We start from the raw sequence: 17524 nt of genomic DNA, 5'->3' as shown, positions 1-17524 counted from the left end.
TACTTTTTTTTTAACACAGGGCCAGTTAATAAATGATCATTTCAATAAATTAAATGATCATTTAAAAAATGTGTTTAAAATATTTTTTCTGTTCTAATATTTTCTTGAAAACTAGTCAAATATATATATATATATATATATATATATATATATATATATATATATATATATATATATATATATATATATATTTATTTTACAACTAAATATATTTAATTATTTATAAATAAAACTGGTGTGATATTTTGAAGTCTGTGTAGAAAAGGTGATTGATTTCAAAATTACATAATACATATTCCTTTAAAAAAAAGATTGACTTTTTTATTTATTTATTTATACTTGATTTATTTTATTTAATGATGACCACAGCCTTACGGATAACAGTGCTCAGTTGCAAATCCTACTAAAAATCCAGCTGTAAAATAATAAAATAATAAATGAATAAATTCTTACACATGACCTACTGAGAACATTAGATAAGAACAGATCTTGAGTTAAAGATAAACTAAAATTAAACAGTAGCAATCTCACCTTGCCAGCCACCACTGACATAAAATTCCTTATAGAACGAAAAACCATACCACCTGCATTCCTTAATACATCTTCTATTCATTCCTCTTCATTAACCATTTTATCCTGTATTTATATCATGTATTTATAAATATTTATCATATATTTGGACAATTCCAAGACAACTACATTAGCTTAATGTTGCACAGAATTATATTGCACAAATAAGTGCACATATCTGCACTTTATACCAATTTTAGTCAGACTGTTGCTGCCACCCATCTTTCTAGCTTACTTTATATTTTTATATTTCTTTAAATACTTTTTAAATACTTTTTTAAACTAACTGTATACAAGTAAATTCTGGTCTATGTAAATTCTATTGTCTTTGAGGTGTCAGTGATTCTTACATCCACATTCTACACAATATGTAAGCAGTTTTACAAAAGAAAAATAAAAAAAAAACAAATGTGGGTGCTCTGAATTCAATTAACCTCACTGGGGACAATTTGGAAAGATCCCCCAGCAAAGGTGGAGAAACAGCTGATGTGTGAATCTGTGTTGTCAGCCCACCCCTGCTAGAAAGCCATGGATGTGTGTATATGGCCCCAAGCTCACGCGTGTGTAAATGGCCTAAGGAGTCAGTGAGAATTTTGGAGCGCACGTGGACTGTGGATTAAGGGAGACACCTACTGGCACAGTGCACTAGCATTTAGCCAAGCATGCATATTGCAGATATTCACTATAAACCTATTTTTCATCTTTCATCTTACAGATGAAACCTAATAAATTAGGAGTGTATAAACAAATTTTATTGGACCTGCATTCCTACTAATTTAGTTGCACCACACATACCTAGCTTCAGTTAATTAATTAAGTGATTATGTTCTTGTGTATTTTTGTGGGCTAAGCTGAGTTCAATTAAATTCATTAAGCTGTATTTTTTCTGTATATCAATTCCCTGCTTTGTTGCTGTTGATGCTTTGTTAGATTTGTACCTATATCTTCTCACATGTAAACAACTGGATGTTTTGAGATTTTTAGGATGATGGTGAGGTGTGTCTCCCCAGGATCATGGGTTATAGATGTGGAGGACACAAATTGCTTACTGACAGTTGTACCCCCCTCACTTTTAAAATGGCTGCTATGCCCCTGGGTTATGCTGATTTCTGATGTCATGATATACGTTTGCTATTATCATGCTCATCTTGACTGAATCCAAGATGGTGGCGCGGCAGTAGCATGCAGCGGCCTCTCCAGATCCAAAGTGGTGCTATTTTTGTCTTGTAGCCCATCTTTTTACAGCACATGGACATCAGAGAAACCGATGTTCATGTTTACCATTGCCAGACACTGCTAAAATACAGAAATCATGCAACAACCAACCTGCATGATGACCTGCTGGAGAAGCTACATGATCTTGGCCTGCTGCGGAGACCAGGCCTTCAGTCCTCGGCGTCCCCTGATGCCTCTGGCTGGGGGAGGGGATGTCGAAAGCAGTGTACGAGGAAGCGGAAGCGTGGGAATAGGGCAGGGGTCCATGCTAGGCTAAAAGCAAACCCTAGTTGGCCGGCTTTCCAGTCGATCCTGCTCTCCAACGTCTGCTCCTGGACAATAAACTGGATTACGTCTGACTCCAGCAGGCAACACAGCATGAGTTTAAAGACTGCTGCATCTTTGTTTTCACTAAGAAGTGGCTCAGTGACCGAGTTCCGGATGCCGCAATTCAGCTAGACGGGCTCACCTCGTTTTGCACCAACAGAAATGCAGCTTTGTGCGGTAAGGCTCGCGGTGGTGGCTTGTGTGTTTACATCAACACGGAATGGTGCAAGAACTCTGTGCTAGTTTCTAGTTACTGCTCATCACTGGTGGAGTTTGTGACTGTTAGATGCAGACCATTTTATTTACTGTGGGATTTCACCACTGTCCTTATAATCGGAGTATACATTCCCCCCATCGCTAATGCTAAGGGGGTGCTCTGTGAACTGCATGGGGCTATTAGCGAACTGCAGAATACACACCCTGATGGACTGTTTATTATCAGCGGAGATTTCAACAATGCAAATCTCAAAACAATGCTCACTAAATTTCACCAACATGTGGACTTTTCAACAAGAGGGGCGAACATGCTGGATCTTGTTTACACAAACATCCCCAGCACGTACAGGGCAGAGCCCTGCCCTCACCTTGGCTACTCAGAGCACATCTCTGTTATGCTAATCCCAACATACAGACCGCTCGTTCGACGCTCCACATCGGTTTTCGTGCAGGTGAAATCCTGGCCAGCAGGAGCCATCTCTGCTCTTCAGGACTGTTTTGAGCACACTGACTGGGACATGTTCAAGGAGGCTGCAACTGACAGCAACTCCACCAACTTGGAGGAATACACGGCATCAGTGACCAGCTACATCAGCAAGTACATTGATGACGTCACCGTCTCCAAGACCATCACCACACGCTCCAACCAGAAGCCGTGGATGTCTGCAAAGGTGCGAGCACTACTGAGGACCTGAGACTCCACCTTCAGGGCAGTTGACAAGGTGGCCCTAAGAACAATGAGGGCCAAATTGTCCCAGGCCATCAGAGAGACAAAGCATGCACACGCCCAGAAAATCCACAGTCACTTCACAGATAGTAGCGACATGTAGTGCATGTGGCAGGGCATTCAGGCAATCAGCAACTACAGCACAACATCACCCACCTGTGACAGTGATGCCTCCCTTCCAGACGTGCTGAACAACTTCTACGGTCAGTTTGAGGCACAGAATGACATGGCAGCGAGGAAGACCACCCCTCCTCCCAACGACCAGGTGCTGTGTCTAACCACGGTTGATGTGAGGACTCTACGCAGAGTCAACCCATGGAAGGCTGCTGGACCAGTGCTGTGTGCTCAGTCCACTGCTGTTCACTCTGCTGACTCACGACTGTGCAGCAATGCACGGCTCCAATCACATCATCAAGTTCACAGATGACATGACTGTGGTGGGTCTCATCAGCAAGAACGACAAGTCAGCATACAGAAAGGAGGTGCAGCAGCTAATGGACTGGTGCAGCGCCGACAACCTGTCACTGAATGTGGACAAAACAAAAGAGATGGTTGTTGACTTCAGGAGAGCATGAAGCGACCACTCTCCGCTGAATGTCGATGGCTCCTCCATGGAGATCATCAAGAGCATCAAACTGAACACCATCTTACTCCCATTGAAATATTTGCACATTCCTGCATTTACACTGTTGCATTTTTTGCTGCTACTGTATTATAAAAATATAGTTTTTAATATATTTGTCACTATATACACTTTACCTGGCTGCTACCACAATAACTGCTATGTCCACATTTGGTATAAGCTAATTTGCTGAATACTCAGTCATATAATTTTTAAATTATATTGTTACTCCTTGGGCCCTATCTTCTGCACTACCTGTTATATCAGACACTTACACACTAAAACTGTCTACTGGTCGGTGCTACACTGTCACTTACTGTGCCTATTGTCCTGTTTTAGTAGTTAATGTACTGTCCTGTGTTTTTAGCACACGTCTGCACGTGCACTTTATGTAGAATGTTTACAGATCTTATTTAGTTCTGTGTCGTCTCATGTGGTTAGTGTGTTGTTTTATGTAGAACCATGGTGCTAGAGGAACGTTGTTTCATTTTACTGTGTACTATACCAACTGTATATGGGTGAAATGTCAATAAAACGACTTGACCTTGAACTTGCAGGTTCACACAACTTAACAGCATAGTGCTTAGAGACATAAATAGGGATCTAGGCAGTTAATGCTAGCTAGACTTTGCATTCTCACCTAGTATTGAAGATGAAGAAGAAGGAGAAGAGACGGAAGCCTTTATTTGGCACATATACTTTACAGATTTCAGAGCACTGGCTAACTGTTACTGATCATGCTGATGGGTAAAACAAAGTTTTTATTCTTGTGTGGCAGAATGCAATGTACAACCGCCTTGTGGGGGAATTATTCAACACTTAACTAAGGAAGACTGAGTGAGCAACAGGATCTTAGTCCCCCCACCCAATGCTTTTAGCCTCTGTACAACTTGTGGTTGTATGTTGGTACCTGTCGTGTTGCAACGTAGTGATGTTCAAGATGAGGTGAGGTGGGCTTCAGGATTTGTTCTGTAGCATGGCAGCCACCTGAAGTGTGTGTATACATAACAAGGTAAGTATAGTTACCTACAAGCACCCACCCTCCCCGGATCTAACAGGATAGAGAGACGGCCCCACTCCTTAGTAAGTGACAGAATTAGCATTGACAGTTTTCAGTTTAACTAACAAATGTGTTCATTCACTATGGGTGAATTTGTAAGTAAAATTGAAGAAACAAAAATAATTAAAATAAACTTTGACTATTTCAATTTAACTGTAAACAAACAAAACAACAACTGGTCAGGATTCCTCTTTGACCACGCTTAAGTAATTCACGAGAGTCAGTTCAGCTCAAAATAGAAACAAAAGGTCACTTCCAAATCCAACAGGATGCTATTCAGTCCAATCACGTGTCAGAATGTTTATGAACACATAGGAAGAGTATATGAATCCTTTTTAGAAAAAGTCGCTGGTCATGGTCCCATGAATAAAAGTCTTTCCAACTCAACTGTTTGGTCTTTATTCCTTAGGAAGAAAACACGATGACTTGCTTACCAGTGTTCAGTTGAAAATGGGAAGCATAATGTACATCACCACTGTTATATCTTGGATGAGGCGCTGAATGATGTCCAGCGGATGGCAGGGTAATGTCTCTTCACCCAATGACCCTTAGCGATTGTGCTCCCGCTCAAGGCTGTAGCTTGATCCAGCGAGGCTGCAATCCCGGCTAATGGAGATCCAATTGAGAAGACGGACAATACACGACCCTATCCGATAAGTCAGCCAACTCTTCTCACACGATAAGCAATGGCATCCCTTACGTTTTGAGTCCGTTTGAACAAGCAAAACAAAACTGTACGTGAAACAAAGAAAACACGGGAGTATTCGACTCCACTGGCAAATAACTCGCTAAGCACTAACAGGCCTATTTCCCCGCTCCACACACACAAACACGAAGGAAAACCCGTTTCGACACCTTCTTTAGCAGACTCGTTAAAGACAAATGGATTTTTAGAAACAACGTAATGTGGCTCTGGAATACGTCACGGGTCTAAACTTAACATTTTACCGTTGTAAAATACCCGAAGTTAACTCTGCTCACGTCAACACAATATCAAAATAAAAGTCATTACTGAATAGACTTTGTAGGTTTCCCTACACTCGTAACACATTTGCAATACTGAGCAGATGAATATGGTGGCAGATAACTCTATCCTTCACTCATGAATACCTGGGTTGTATGTATTTTGACTCACATGGGCAAGGAGTTTTGTCTGTACCTGCATTGTTCCACTGCCATATTGTCATATCAATGCCGAAATTTTTGTTGCTTCACAAAGACAAACATAGCCGCAGACTACAAGCAACATAGCCTACTAACATGGCTGCCAAAGACTATAACACCCAACAGCCATCAAAAACTCTATCACATTCATGTTCACCATCCTACTGATTACACACACCTGGACTCACAACAGTATATACTGTAAGGGCACTCATTCCACTAACACAATGCAAAGTACACACTCAGCCTTTCTTACCTGTTGACACCAAGCCTTTATCTTGCAATAGTGTTTTCTGATTACAATTACTGTTCTGGTTATTTTGTTTATGTCTTTGTCTTTTGCTCTGGTTACTCTGATTGACTCTGGAGTAGCTGGCAACTTTATTGACATCTCTCTCACCATGAAATTGAACCTGTCTACCTAACCACGCTGCAATCCACTGCACCTCCCATTGCACTATGCCCCTTCTTCTCAGAGTCAGCACCCTCCATCAGGATTAAAGCTATCTCCTTGTCACAGTCACCAAGAACTTTCCTATCATGTTGGGGTTCCCCTGGATGCACACCCACAACCCACAGATCTCCTGATCCCAGAGAGAAATCCTCCACTGGTCACTGCCATCAACAAGTGTCTGACCCCTTCTACAGTGAAGGAGCTACAGAGGTTGCTGGGGTTTGCCAACTTCTACCGCGGAGTCATCAGAGGATTCAGTTCTACCACCACACCCCTCATGTCCCTACTCAAGAAAAGGCCCAAAAGGCCACAATGGAACAACTCAGCAGACCAAGCATTCCAATGGCTCGAGGAAACATTCACATCATCCCCTCTCTTGTAACACCCAGACCTTCCAGGCCATTCATTGTGGAGTCCAATGTGTGGATAATGTTGTCACAGAGGTTTGGAGAGAAACCAAAGCTTCACCTAGTGACTTTCTTCTCAAAGAAATTGTCTCTGGCTGAGCACAGCTATAACATTGGCAAGCAAGATCTCCTGGCAGTAAATCTAGCCTTGGCGGAGTAGTGTCACTGGTTGGAGGGGGCCCAACATCCATTCATGATCTACACTGGCCACAAAAAATTAGAATACATCAAGACAACTAATTCAACTCATGACAAGCAAGGTGGGTCCTCTTTTTTGCAAGGTTTGAGTTCACCCTCTCCTACTGCCCAGGATCCAAGAATACAAAAGCTGCCTCCCTATAATGCCTGTACCCAGCCCCTCCCAAGGAAAATGGCAAGGAGCATATCTTTCCACCAGCCTGTTCTGTGGGGGCTCTAACCTGGGAGTTCAACAAGGAGATTGAAAACATCCCAGGACTGAGAATCCGCAGTCAGTGTCTCTTATTCTAACACACTTATTCCAAAATTACAGGATTACAGAAAACATAATGAGTGATCAGGGAGCTCAATTTACCTCCTGGAAATGGAACAGATTTACACATCTCACACTGCTGTGTGCTGCACTTTGTGTACCCTTGCATACTGTTTTGTGTTGAACCAGGTCCTGAAGAAATTTCATTTTGTTCCAGTGTGTACAAGCTGTATAGAGGAATGATAATAAAATCACATGATTTGACTTGAATACATCCAGAATACTCTACACTCAGCCTCGCAATTAACCCCTTTTCAGTGTGTTCTAAGTCACCAACTTCCCCTGTTACCTTGGAATGCCAACCACTCTGACTTCCTTCCCATCGATGACTGTTTGAGGAGCACTGAACAAGAGTGGGAGGTACAGAGACTCAGAGCTATTATTTTGGCACTTGGAAAAGGGAGGTAGCACAAAGTATTGACTAAAAGGGTACTAATAATTGTTATACACCTATATTTAACAAATATAAACCTGTGTTGTGTTTGCAATTGTTTGATATACATGAGAGCATAGTTTTGTTTTGTTTTTTTGTGATTTTTTTAAACAAAAGATCAAAAGTTTAAACAATAAAGACAATCTTTAACAGCCTTCTTTGCTCATATTTACAAAGGTGGCCAATATTATGGGAGGGCACTGTGTATATAATAAAGCAACCGAATAACAATTGTTATCTAGAATAACAGCTATGGTCATCTACATAACTTGCCAATCACAGCTGTGTTTTTCATGATAACACACACCCTCATGTCCTGCTGTTTGAAGGAATACAGACAGCATTATGAGCGTTGTGGTAAACTTCATGACTTCATTAACTCTGCTTGTAGCAGGTGAGGCTTTCATTCTTCATTTTCGTGTTTTTCATTAAAAGAGATTTGTGCACAGACACACACAAAAAACATAATACTCAAGAGTTAACATGGTATGATTTATGTGCATTTTATCTAATGTTTGCCTTATTTATCTATGTACTTTTAATTCCTGGCAATCTCACACAAAATTGATCAGCTCAGTCTGAATTGGCTGAAATAAATGCACTGCTTCATAATAACACATTTCTATTTCTAGTTAATGGTAGAAAGGTTAATGAGCAGTTAAAAAAAGTTAAAATGTTAAAACAAAACCAAAAAAAAAGGCTTGAAATAGTTCACTTTATGTAATGAATCTAGAATATATATATATATATATATATATATATATATATATATATATATATATATATAAAGCTTTTTGTTGAATTAAATTACAGAAACAAATGAACTTTTCCATGATATTTAAATTTTCTGAGATGCACCTGTGTATATATAGACATCAAAACAGGAGCACGGCAAAAAAAAAAAAATTACCAAATCTAATCATTACATTTTCTCATTTTCAGGATAGTTGGAAAGGATATTTTGTTGATATTTTCTCTACACAGAGAGACAGAAGATAATAATGGCAAAAGGTACAACACAACTTTTAAACTAATAAAATTTAATGAATGTAATAAAATGAACATACCCAAAACCAGGCTTGATACATTATGAAAATAAATATTTGTAATTATCATCGTCAAACTCTCTTAACATGAATAAAACATCTAAATGCCTTTGCTCTTTGTTTTACCTGCTCTATATTTGCCCTTTGGCACCCTTGGACTGAACTAGTCATTAAAGGACATTATATTCGCTGCATATCTTATCTTTATTGTGTTTGCATTGTACAAGGACTTTGTTCTGAAAAAGGGAGTGCTGGGTGTTTGAAAAGTATATTGCACCCGTTTGCTGATTTATCTGGGATTTCTTAGTTTAGCAAGTACAACACAATCATATGCATTGCTTTCCAAAAGTATTAAACCCTCTTAACAGTCATCAGATTTGTCTGGATTACAAACGGCACTTAGACAGATTGTTTCAGCCAGTATTATTGCAAACCAATATGCTCTTAAAATAAATATTCAAAGTCAAAATCATTATTTGTCAGCAGATCTTTACAAAAAAATGGAATTCTGCAAGCATAAGTATCAAACCGTTTAGTATCAAACCCTTTAGACTTATACTTGGTAGAACCACTGTTTACTGCAATAACAGTTTAAGTCTGTTGAGCTACAAGCTCTGCATACTGTTTGGGAGAGATTTTCACTCATTCTTCCTAGCAGATTTGCTCCAGGTTCTTCAGAACATGGCCATTGTTAGGAGCGCCATAATAAGGGGGTGGGGGGTGATGGGCGATGTGCCCTGGTCAGACAGGGGGCCCAGCAGAACCCCATAATTACCTGTATAATTTTTGTATTTAAATGGATTCTTTGCACAATAATCTATTTAGAAGCATGCTATAATGAATGCCCTCAGACTGTGCCAAGTGCATGTGTGTGTCACCTTAAGATGTATGCGGATTATTCAGAAATGCGGCATCAGTTAGATGGCAAGAGATGGCACAGACAAAATCGGGATACCAAAAGAGGAAAGAAAAACACGAAAAACAGGAGAGAGCAAGATAGGGAAGATACTTAGTCACCCAGTTTTTCCAAAAAAATAAGGTGATTTATGCTCCCTTTTTTGTGCTATGATTCTGAAGCTAGATTATGAAGCTGTTATAATTAGCATAAAATAGAAAAAGGACGTTCAAAAAGGACGGAAAAGCACAACGTGACAATAAAACTACTCCAGTGTTGTATATATTCAAGCTTTCTGAAGCCTTGCAGCAGTTTTCTGTGAGGAATCGATCGAAATGTAATGTAATCATATAAATCTGCTTTAATTGTCCCGGGTGCGTTTATGAGAGAAGGGTTGTAATGATGTCCGATTCATGAGTGAATCATTTGTTTAAGTCGGTTCATTTACATTAATTGGAGAATCCCGTTGATAAAACAAGTCTGAATGATTCATTCCCGAATGGAACCGATTTGATTTTCAAGTTCAACTCATTGATTCAGTGATCCTGTCACTGTTTTAGCTAATTTCCACATTTCTTTCTGGAGCTACTAGTGTGTGAAACTTATTATTCACTCAATGAACAATAATAATAATAATAATAATAATAATAATAATAATAGAAAAGTTCATTGTTCTTGGTACTTGGGGAATAAGAAATTGCAAGTTGCCAGCATATAAAGACATCCAGACAGCGTTTCTATAGTGTCTGAGAGAGAGAGAGAGAGAGAGAGAGAGAGAGAGAGAGAGAGAGAGAGAGAGAGAACACAATGGTGTTAATTACTTGTACTGTATAGTTAATTGTATATAGTTATAAATGCATAATTTCAGCTAATTTAATAAACTGTTCAAATTTAGTTCTTTATAGTCTCTTATTGAACATGCAATCATTGTTATGCTTATTGATAATGATTGTTTTTACATGTGGCAATAAGAAAAGATAATTGGGGGTGGGGGCTTGGGGCCTGGAGTACAAATTAGTCTGGGGGCCCAGAAACACTAGCAGTGCCCCTAGCCATTATACAATAATCACTTTTTTGTTTTTAACCACTCCTATCATTTGCGCTCATGTTTGGGACCATTGTCCTGCTGAAAGTTGAAGTTTATCCCAAGCTTTAGTCAAGAAGATTCTCTTGTATTCTCTTCTATTTTGACAAGAAACTCAGGTTCTGGGGATGTAAAGTGTCCCCGGGGCATGATGCTACCATCATATTTCACTAAAGGATGGTGTTCATTGAGGCCTGTGTTATGTTTGCACCACACATAGCACTTTGAAACTTGCACAAATATAATATCTTGGTCTTGGTCATCAAAAAAATTCTGGTTAGCTGTACTTAAGCAATAGTTTCTTTCTAGTCATCCTTCCATATCATCAATTATGCAGAGTTCTTAAAATGGTTGTGTGATGCACCTTCATTCCACTCTCAGCCACTATACTCTAACTTCTTCAGAGTGACTCTTGGCCTCACTGTAGCTTCTCTCATCAGTCTCTGTCTTGTTTTTGGACTGAGCTCTGAGGGACAGCTTTGTCTAGGTAGTGCTTGAGTTGTGTGATTCAGCTTCCACTCCTTCACTATTGAGCCAACAATGCCAACCACTTACATAGAATTTTATACACTATTCCTAAGTTATGAAATTTTTTAACCTTATCTTTAACTTCCTTAGAAAGCTCCTTACTTTTCATTTTCACTTCCTTCAGACTGACAGTCTCCTCAATAGCAGTTGAACTGAAGTAGTTTTTGTTCAGAAAATGAGACCTGTTAATATTTCACAGATATTCACATGCTTCACAGGTAAAGGCCAGATATAATATGTTTTTACTCTAATGGATTTTTATTATAATTATATTAATTTTGACCATGCATGTTTTCATTTGTTATAAATAAAATTCTGATAAATTCCAGGGGGCTTGAATACTTTTGCAAGCCAATGTAAATTATTGAACTAAAGTAGATACTGCACTGTGAAATGTATTAAAATGTATGTACAATGTCAAACTGAGAAACAAATTTCCATTCTGTTTTGTTTTTGTTTTGTTTTTTTTTGTTTTTTTAACAGAGCTAAACAAAGATAATGTATATGCATATGCATTATACAAAACTCTTGCAAAAGTTGATTCTCCATTGACTGTAGGCTTATACTCATCATGCCACAGCAGGATTAAAATGATTCTCACAAGCATTGAAGGTTTGTATGTGGCTGCTCACAAGTATAGTCAGCCTATTTATCTGAAATGTTTTAAACTGGTCAGATTGAGATTTGATCTGGCTTGGTTGTAATTGCCAGCATTGATATACAGTATCTCACAAAAGTGAGTACACCCCTCACATTTCTGTAAATATTTGATTATATCTTTTCATGAGACAACACTGAAGAAATGACACTTTGCTACAATGTAAAGTAGTGAGTGTACAGCTTGTGTAACAGTGTACATTTGCTGTCCCCTCAAAATAACTCAACACATAGCCATTAATGTCTAAACCGCTGGCAACAAAACTGAGTATACCCCTAAGTGAAAATGTCCAAATTGGGCCCAATTAGCCATTTTCCCTCCCCAGTGTCATGTGACTTGTTAGTGTTACAAGGTCTCAGGTGTGAATGGGGAGCAGGTGTGTTAAATTTGGTGTCATCGCTCTCACACTCCCTCATACTGGACACAGGAAGTTCAACATGGCACCTCATGGCAAAGAACTCTCTGAGGATCTGAAAAAAAGAATTGTTGCTCTACATAAAAATGGCCTAGGCTATAAGAAGATTGCCAAGACCCTCACACTGAGCTGTAGCACGGTGGCCAAGACCATACAGCGGTTTAACAGGACAGGTTCCACTCAGAACAGGCCTCGGCATGGTCAACCAAAGAAGGTGATTGCATGTGCTAAGCGTCATATCCAGAGGTTGTCTTTGGGAAATAGACGTATGAGTGCTGCCAGCATTGCTACAGAGGTTGAAGGGGTGGGGGGTCAGCCTGTCAGTGCTCAGACCATACGCCGCACACTGCATCAAATTGGTCTGCATGGCTGTCGTCCCAGAAGGAAGCCTCTTCTAAAGATGATGCACAAGAAAGCCCGCAAACAGTTTGTTGAAGACAAGCAGACTAATGACATGGATTACTGGAACCATGTCCTGTAGTCTGATGAGACCAAGATAAACTTATTTGGTTCAGATGGTGTCAAGCATGTGTGGTGGCAACCAGGTGAGGAGTGCAAAGACAAGTGTGTCTTGCCTACAGTCAAGCATGGTGGTGGGAGTGTCATGAGCTTGGGCTGCATGAGTGCTGCCGGCACTGGGGAGCTACAGTTCATTGAGGGAACCATGAATGCCAACATGTACTGTGACATACTGAAGCAGAGCATGATCAGTATGCAGTATTCCAGCAGGATAACGACCCCAAACACACCTCCAAGATGACCACTGCCTTGCTAAAGAAGCTGAGGGTGAAGGTGATGGACTGGCCAAGCGTGTCTCCAGACCTAAACACTATTGAGCATCTGTGGGGCATCCTCAAACGGAAGGTGGAGGAGCACAAGGTCTCTAACATCCACCAGCTCCGTGATGTCATCATGGAGGGGTGGAAGAGGACTCCAGTGGCAACATGTAAAGCTCTGGCGAACTCCATGCCCATGAGGGTTAAGGCAGTGCTGGAAAATAATGGTAGCCACACAAAATATTGACACTTTGGGCCCAATTCTCACTTAGGGGTGTACTCATTTTTGTTGCCAGCGGTTTAGACATTAATGGCTGTGTGTTGAGTTATTTTGAGGGGACAGCAAATTTACACTGTTACACAAGCTGTACACTCACTACTTTACATTGTAGCAAAGTGTCATTTCTTCAGTGTTGTCACATGAAAAGATATAATCAAATATTTACAAAAATGTGAGGGGTGTAGTCACTTTTGTGAGATATATATATATATATATATATATATATATATATATATATATTCTGATATGACTCAATGCTCAAAATCATTAACCATAGTAGTTACAAAGAGCATAAATTGATTTTTTTACTGTCCTGTTGCCTTGTTTGTTATTCCACAGGTCACATGAATGATGAGGCAAAGAGAAAAAAGCAGAACAGTAACAGAAGCAGGTCCTCTATTGGGAACCTGATTTCACTAATCTTTCGTCTCCTTTTCTATCGACCTGTTTGGTCAGGAAAAAAAGATATGAAGAAATGCAACCGTTATGTGTTTGTAAGGTTTAGTGCTTGGCACTTTGCAGGCAGTGACATGCTTTGGGCTGGCTTGGTAATGCAGTTGTGTAAAGCTATTCAGGACAGTTTTGGCAAGCTTCAGCTCAGCCTCTTCCGAGTAGCTCAGTATGATGAAGAAAAGGATGGTATGGAAAAGAAGACTGAAGAAAGCTCCAATGACTGGAGGTCAAAGAAGATCTGCTGCTGCCCACTATGGGCCTTTGTCCTGATGACACTGATGGTTTGCCTCTTTATTTTGGTACCAATCTGTATTTTATCATTTCCTGAAGTAAAGCCTCAAGGAGATGGAGATAACAACAAAGAGTATGGAGTGATCAACGGGTTTATCATTACAGTGCTAGGAATCCCTGCAGTTGGAGCTATGAGATTTATTTTCTTGCTGCTGAAGAACCTGATCTTTAGCCAGGATGTTAATGTCAGATATGCCTTGGACAACAAGAAGATCAGTGAGCAGTTAGGCTTAATGCATGAAGTTCGGAAGCAGATGAGACTACTGTCATGCTTTATTTACTTCATGGAGACTTTTGAGAGGCAAAAGATAAAAGTGGTGCTGGAAATCACCAATTTGGACTGCTGCACACCAGCAAAAATTGTTGGGGTCTTGGATGCCATTAACATACTTCTTTCTGATGAGGAAAGCCCATTCATTTCTCTAGTTGCAGTTGACCCAGAGGTTCTTACCCAAAAAATAGATCAGTCAAAGGATTGCTTTAGTAAAAAGGACAGAGCTTATGGCTTCCTGGACCGCATAATCACACTACCCTTCACAGTACCACCTTTATGTGAGGTATCAAAGTGCAAGGTCTTCAAAAATATTTTACTGGATCAGTCTGAAAGGCCTTCTGACACACGAAGAGATGAGGTTGGGAATTTATCTAGCATAAAGACCTCCATTTCTTCAGAAGCTGTCCCTTTCATACAGAGCAGCCTTAATGATGAGGTTCAATCCACTTCCCTGAGAGCAAGCAATACCACAAAGAAAAAAGTGAAAAGTTTAATCCAGGAAGCATTTCAAAGCATATACTTATCTGACAAAAATAGGCTTCACACTTATATCTCAGAAAATACTGTGTCTATGAGGAGGGTCGCCAATTCCACCAGGGTGTCCTTGACAGTCATTAGGACTCTTAATGTTGAAAGTCCCCCTCCTGAAAGAGTCACTGCTTGGGTTGTACTGGTAGACCGCTGGCCTTGTAGACTAAGTTGGATACTTCAATGTATGGAAGATGAACATCAGGCTTTGCATACTGTTCAAACCATGGTTGACTATGATCCCAGCAGGACTCTATGGAATGTGTTCAGTGAGAATAGTTTAGAGCTCCATACAATTAGGGAGAAGGTGGAGAAGTTCCTGGAAAGAGATGATGATCCTGAGCTGTTTGAAACATTTCTCAAAAAGGACTACAAATTCACAGTCATAGAGGCAGATCAACTTAAACAATATACAGTTAACCTGGACTATTCCATCAAGAATGAGTTCGCAAGGATCAGACAAATCAGCACTTTGAGAGCAATAGGAAAAAATACATTCAACAATTTGTCTCCAAACACTGTCCTCGAGCTGTCTGTGGAAGATGTTTGTAATGAGGTCAGTAAACTTTCATGTAATCTTAAATTCTGTTTATATTAATCACTATACAATACATTCTAGAATTGATGCAAACAAAAAATAACATTATTTTTAATACACTTTTAAACTTCTACAGCTATCCAGGCTGAAGCTCCCCGAAGCATATGCTGAGATTGTAAAGCAAAATGATATAAATGGACAGACACTGCTTCTTTGTGACCCAGCTGATCTGAGACAGGTCATGCAAATGACTCTTGGTGAATGGACAGCTTTTAGGATTCACTTTCTTGGAGACATGTCATATTATCATCTGAGTGAAGCTAAGTCAGCACCAGCTGTCTCAAGTCCTAATGCAATTTACCCCTCTAGTATGTGTAGTAGGAGCCATATGAATCTTATTTAATATTGTTCCTATATTGGCCATTATCATTAAGCAAAGAATTCTGGATTTTTATTATTGAAATCTTGTTATTTACTTATACAATCTAGACATGTAAGTTACAAAAAACCGAAGAGATATTAACCACTTTGCTTATGTTAAATAATGTTGGCTCACCTTGTTCACTCTTATGTTGCAACGTTAGCAGTCCAATTCCTTGATGGGAAAACTAATGTGCTTCTAACCCCCATGCTATCAAAATGTCAGGAAAATATAATGTTTGACTTGTTTAACATTAACAGGCAACAAGATTAAGAAGAGAAAACATAAACATGCATGGAGTACATATGTTGATATGTATGGAATCTCCATATGTAATTTCCATGATGGAAATTATTTTCAGATTGATTCTAAGCACTGCTTAGTCACTGCACTACCGCACTGACTAATGTCAAGGGCAATTAAGGCACATCCACGTTTTTTTGTTTGTTTGTTTGTTTTTAAGCTGACATTACAGTGGTGGAGATCAACTATTATTGTTGTTATATGTTGTTATTAATTTGTTAAATATTCCACTCCAGAATTATTGGCACTTTTCATAAAAACAAGCAAAAATGGATACATATATAAAATAAATCATGCATGCAATAAGTGATCATTTCAGTTTAAACATATAAGGACATTATAGTTTTATTTTAACAAGGACTTGAAGATGGTGTATTATTTGTGTATTGCAAAAGTTTGGCTTCAAAAGGACTGGCAACCAGGCACCTGGTGTCATATCAGGGAGGTAACTCTGGACTTCAGTTCCCATCAGCCACTGCACTGCACTACATGTCACATGACCACCTGCACCTGATTCACGTTTGTTAATGAGCACACTTGTGTATATATAGCCATTGTCCGCACTGTTTCCTTGTCTTTTGCTTGTCTTAGACTTCTGTGTTCCATGTTCTTTGATCTTGTTAGTTTATGTTTAGTTTTGCCACAGTATTATGCCAAGTTGTCTTAGTTTTGTTGTTCGTTTAATAAACTATTTTGAAAATCTGCGATTGCTTCCAAACTCCAACCTTGAAAAGTGACACCTGGTCTATATATCTGGCTCTTCTGGTGGGACTGTGAGAACTCCTGGACAATGTGAACTATTAATCATTTTGTCAATCACAGTTAATTCAGCAAAATCATCTTGCATCTCTGCTTAATTTTGCTCAATTTTGCTTAAATACCGATAGTGCTCAGCATGGTGTGCATAGACCATTAGAGGTGCTAAAACATATATAATTACGGTCATGTTGTCACAACATACATGCAAAGGTGGAAGCAACTGCAGTTTTATTTAAACAAAGTTCAGCAAACCAATCCAAAATGAAAGGCAGGTTCAAGATCAAGGCATGCAAAAGGGTCAGGAGATCAGCAAACAGGATATCGTAGTAAAACCAGAACACAAAAAACAGGACACAGAATCAAGAATCAGAATAGCAATAATAACCAACGGCATGGTAAGTCAAAGTATGCACAACTGAGCATTATTTCGCAAAGTTCTAGTGAATGAAGTTCCTTTTTAAAAAGTGCTGTGTGAGTGCATGTGACTGGCAACAGCCGAGTGTCATTAGAACTCCAGAGACTGAGTGTGTACCTATGTGCGGAGTTGGGAGTTGTAGTCTGTGTCCACC

At 39.4% G+C, this 17524-nt stretch overlaps 1 protein-coding gene across 3 annotated transcripts; it reads left to right on the top strand.

The window, feature by feature from the left end:
• The first annotated feature begins 8042 nt into the window (after positions 1–8042).
• Positions 8043–16186, top strand: nkpd1 (NTPase, KAP family P-loop domain containing 1). 3 transcript variants are annotated; one of them, XM_053634070.1, is made up of 5 exons: positions 8043–8100; positions 8649–8717; positions 11743–11871; positions 13728–15490; positions 15609–16186. In XM_053634070.1, the coding sequence occupies exons 2-5, from the start codon at positions 8708–8710 to the stop codon at positions 15873–15875; spliced, it is 2169 nt and encodes a 722-aa protein (XP_053490045.1). In that variant the 5' UTR covers positions 8043–8100; positions 8649–8707; the 3' UTR covers positions 15876–16186. The 3 variants fall into 3 exon arrangements, with proteins under 3 accessions (XP_053490045.1, XP_053490047.1, XP_053490044.1); XM_053634072.1 differs by lacking the exon at positions 8043–8100 and having other exon boundaries at positions 8623–8717; XM_053634069.1 differs by lacking the exons at positions 8043–8100; positions 8649–8717 and having other exon boundaries at positions 11094–11871.
• The last annotated feature ends 1338 nt before the right edge of the window (positions 16187–17524 follow it).

Source organism: Ictalurus furcatus, chromosome 10 (assembly GCF_023375685.1).
Source record: "Ictalurus furcatus strain D&B chromosome 10, Billie_1.0, whole genome shotgun sequence".
Classification (NCBI taxonomy): Eukaryota; Metazoa; Chordata; class Actinopteri; order Siluriformes; family Ictaluridae; genus Ictalurus; species Ictalurus furcatus.
Note: the sequence above shows the minus strand (reverse complement) of the source record. Positions and strands in the feature narration are given on the sequence as shown.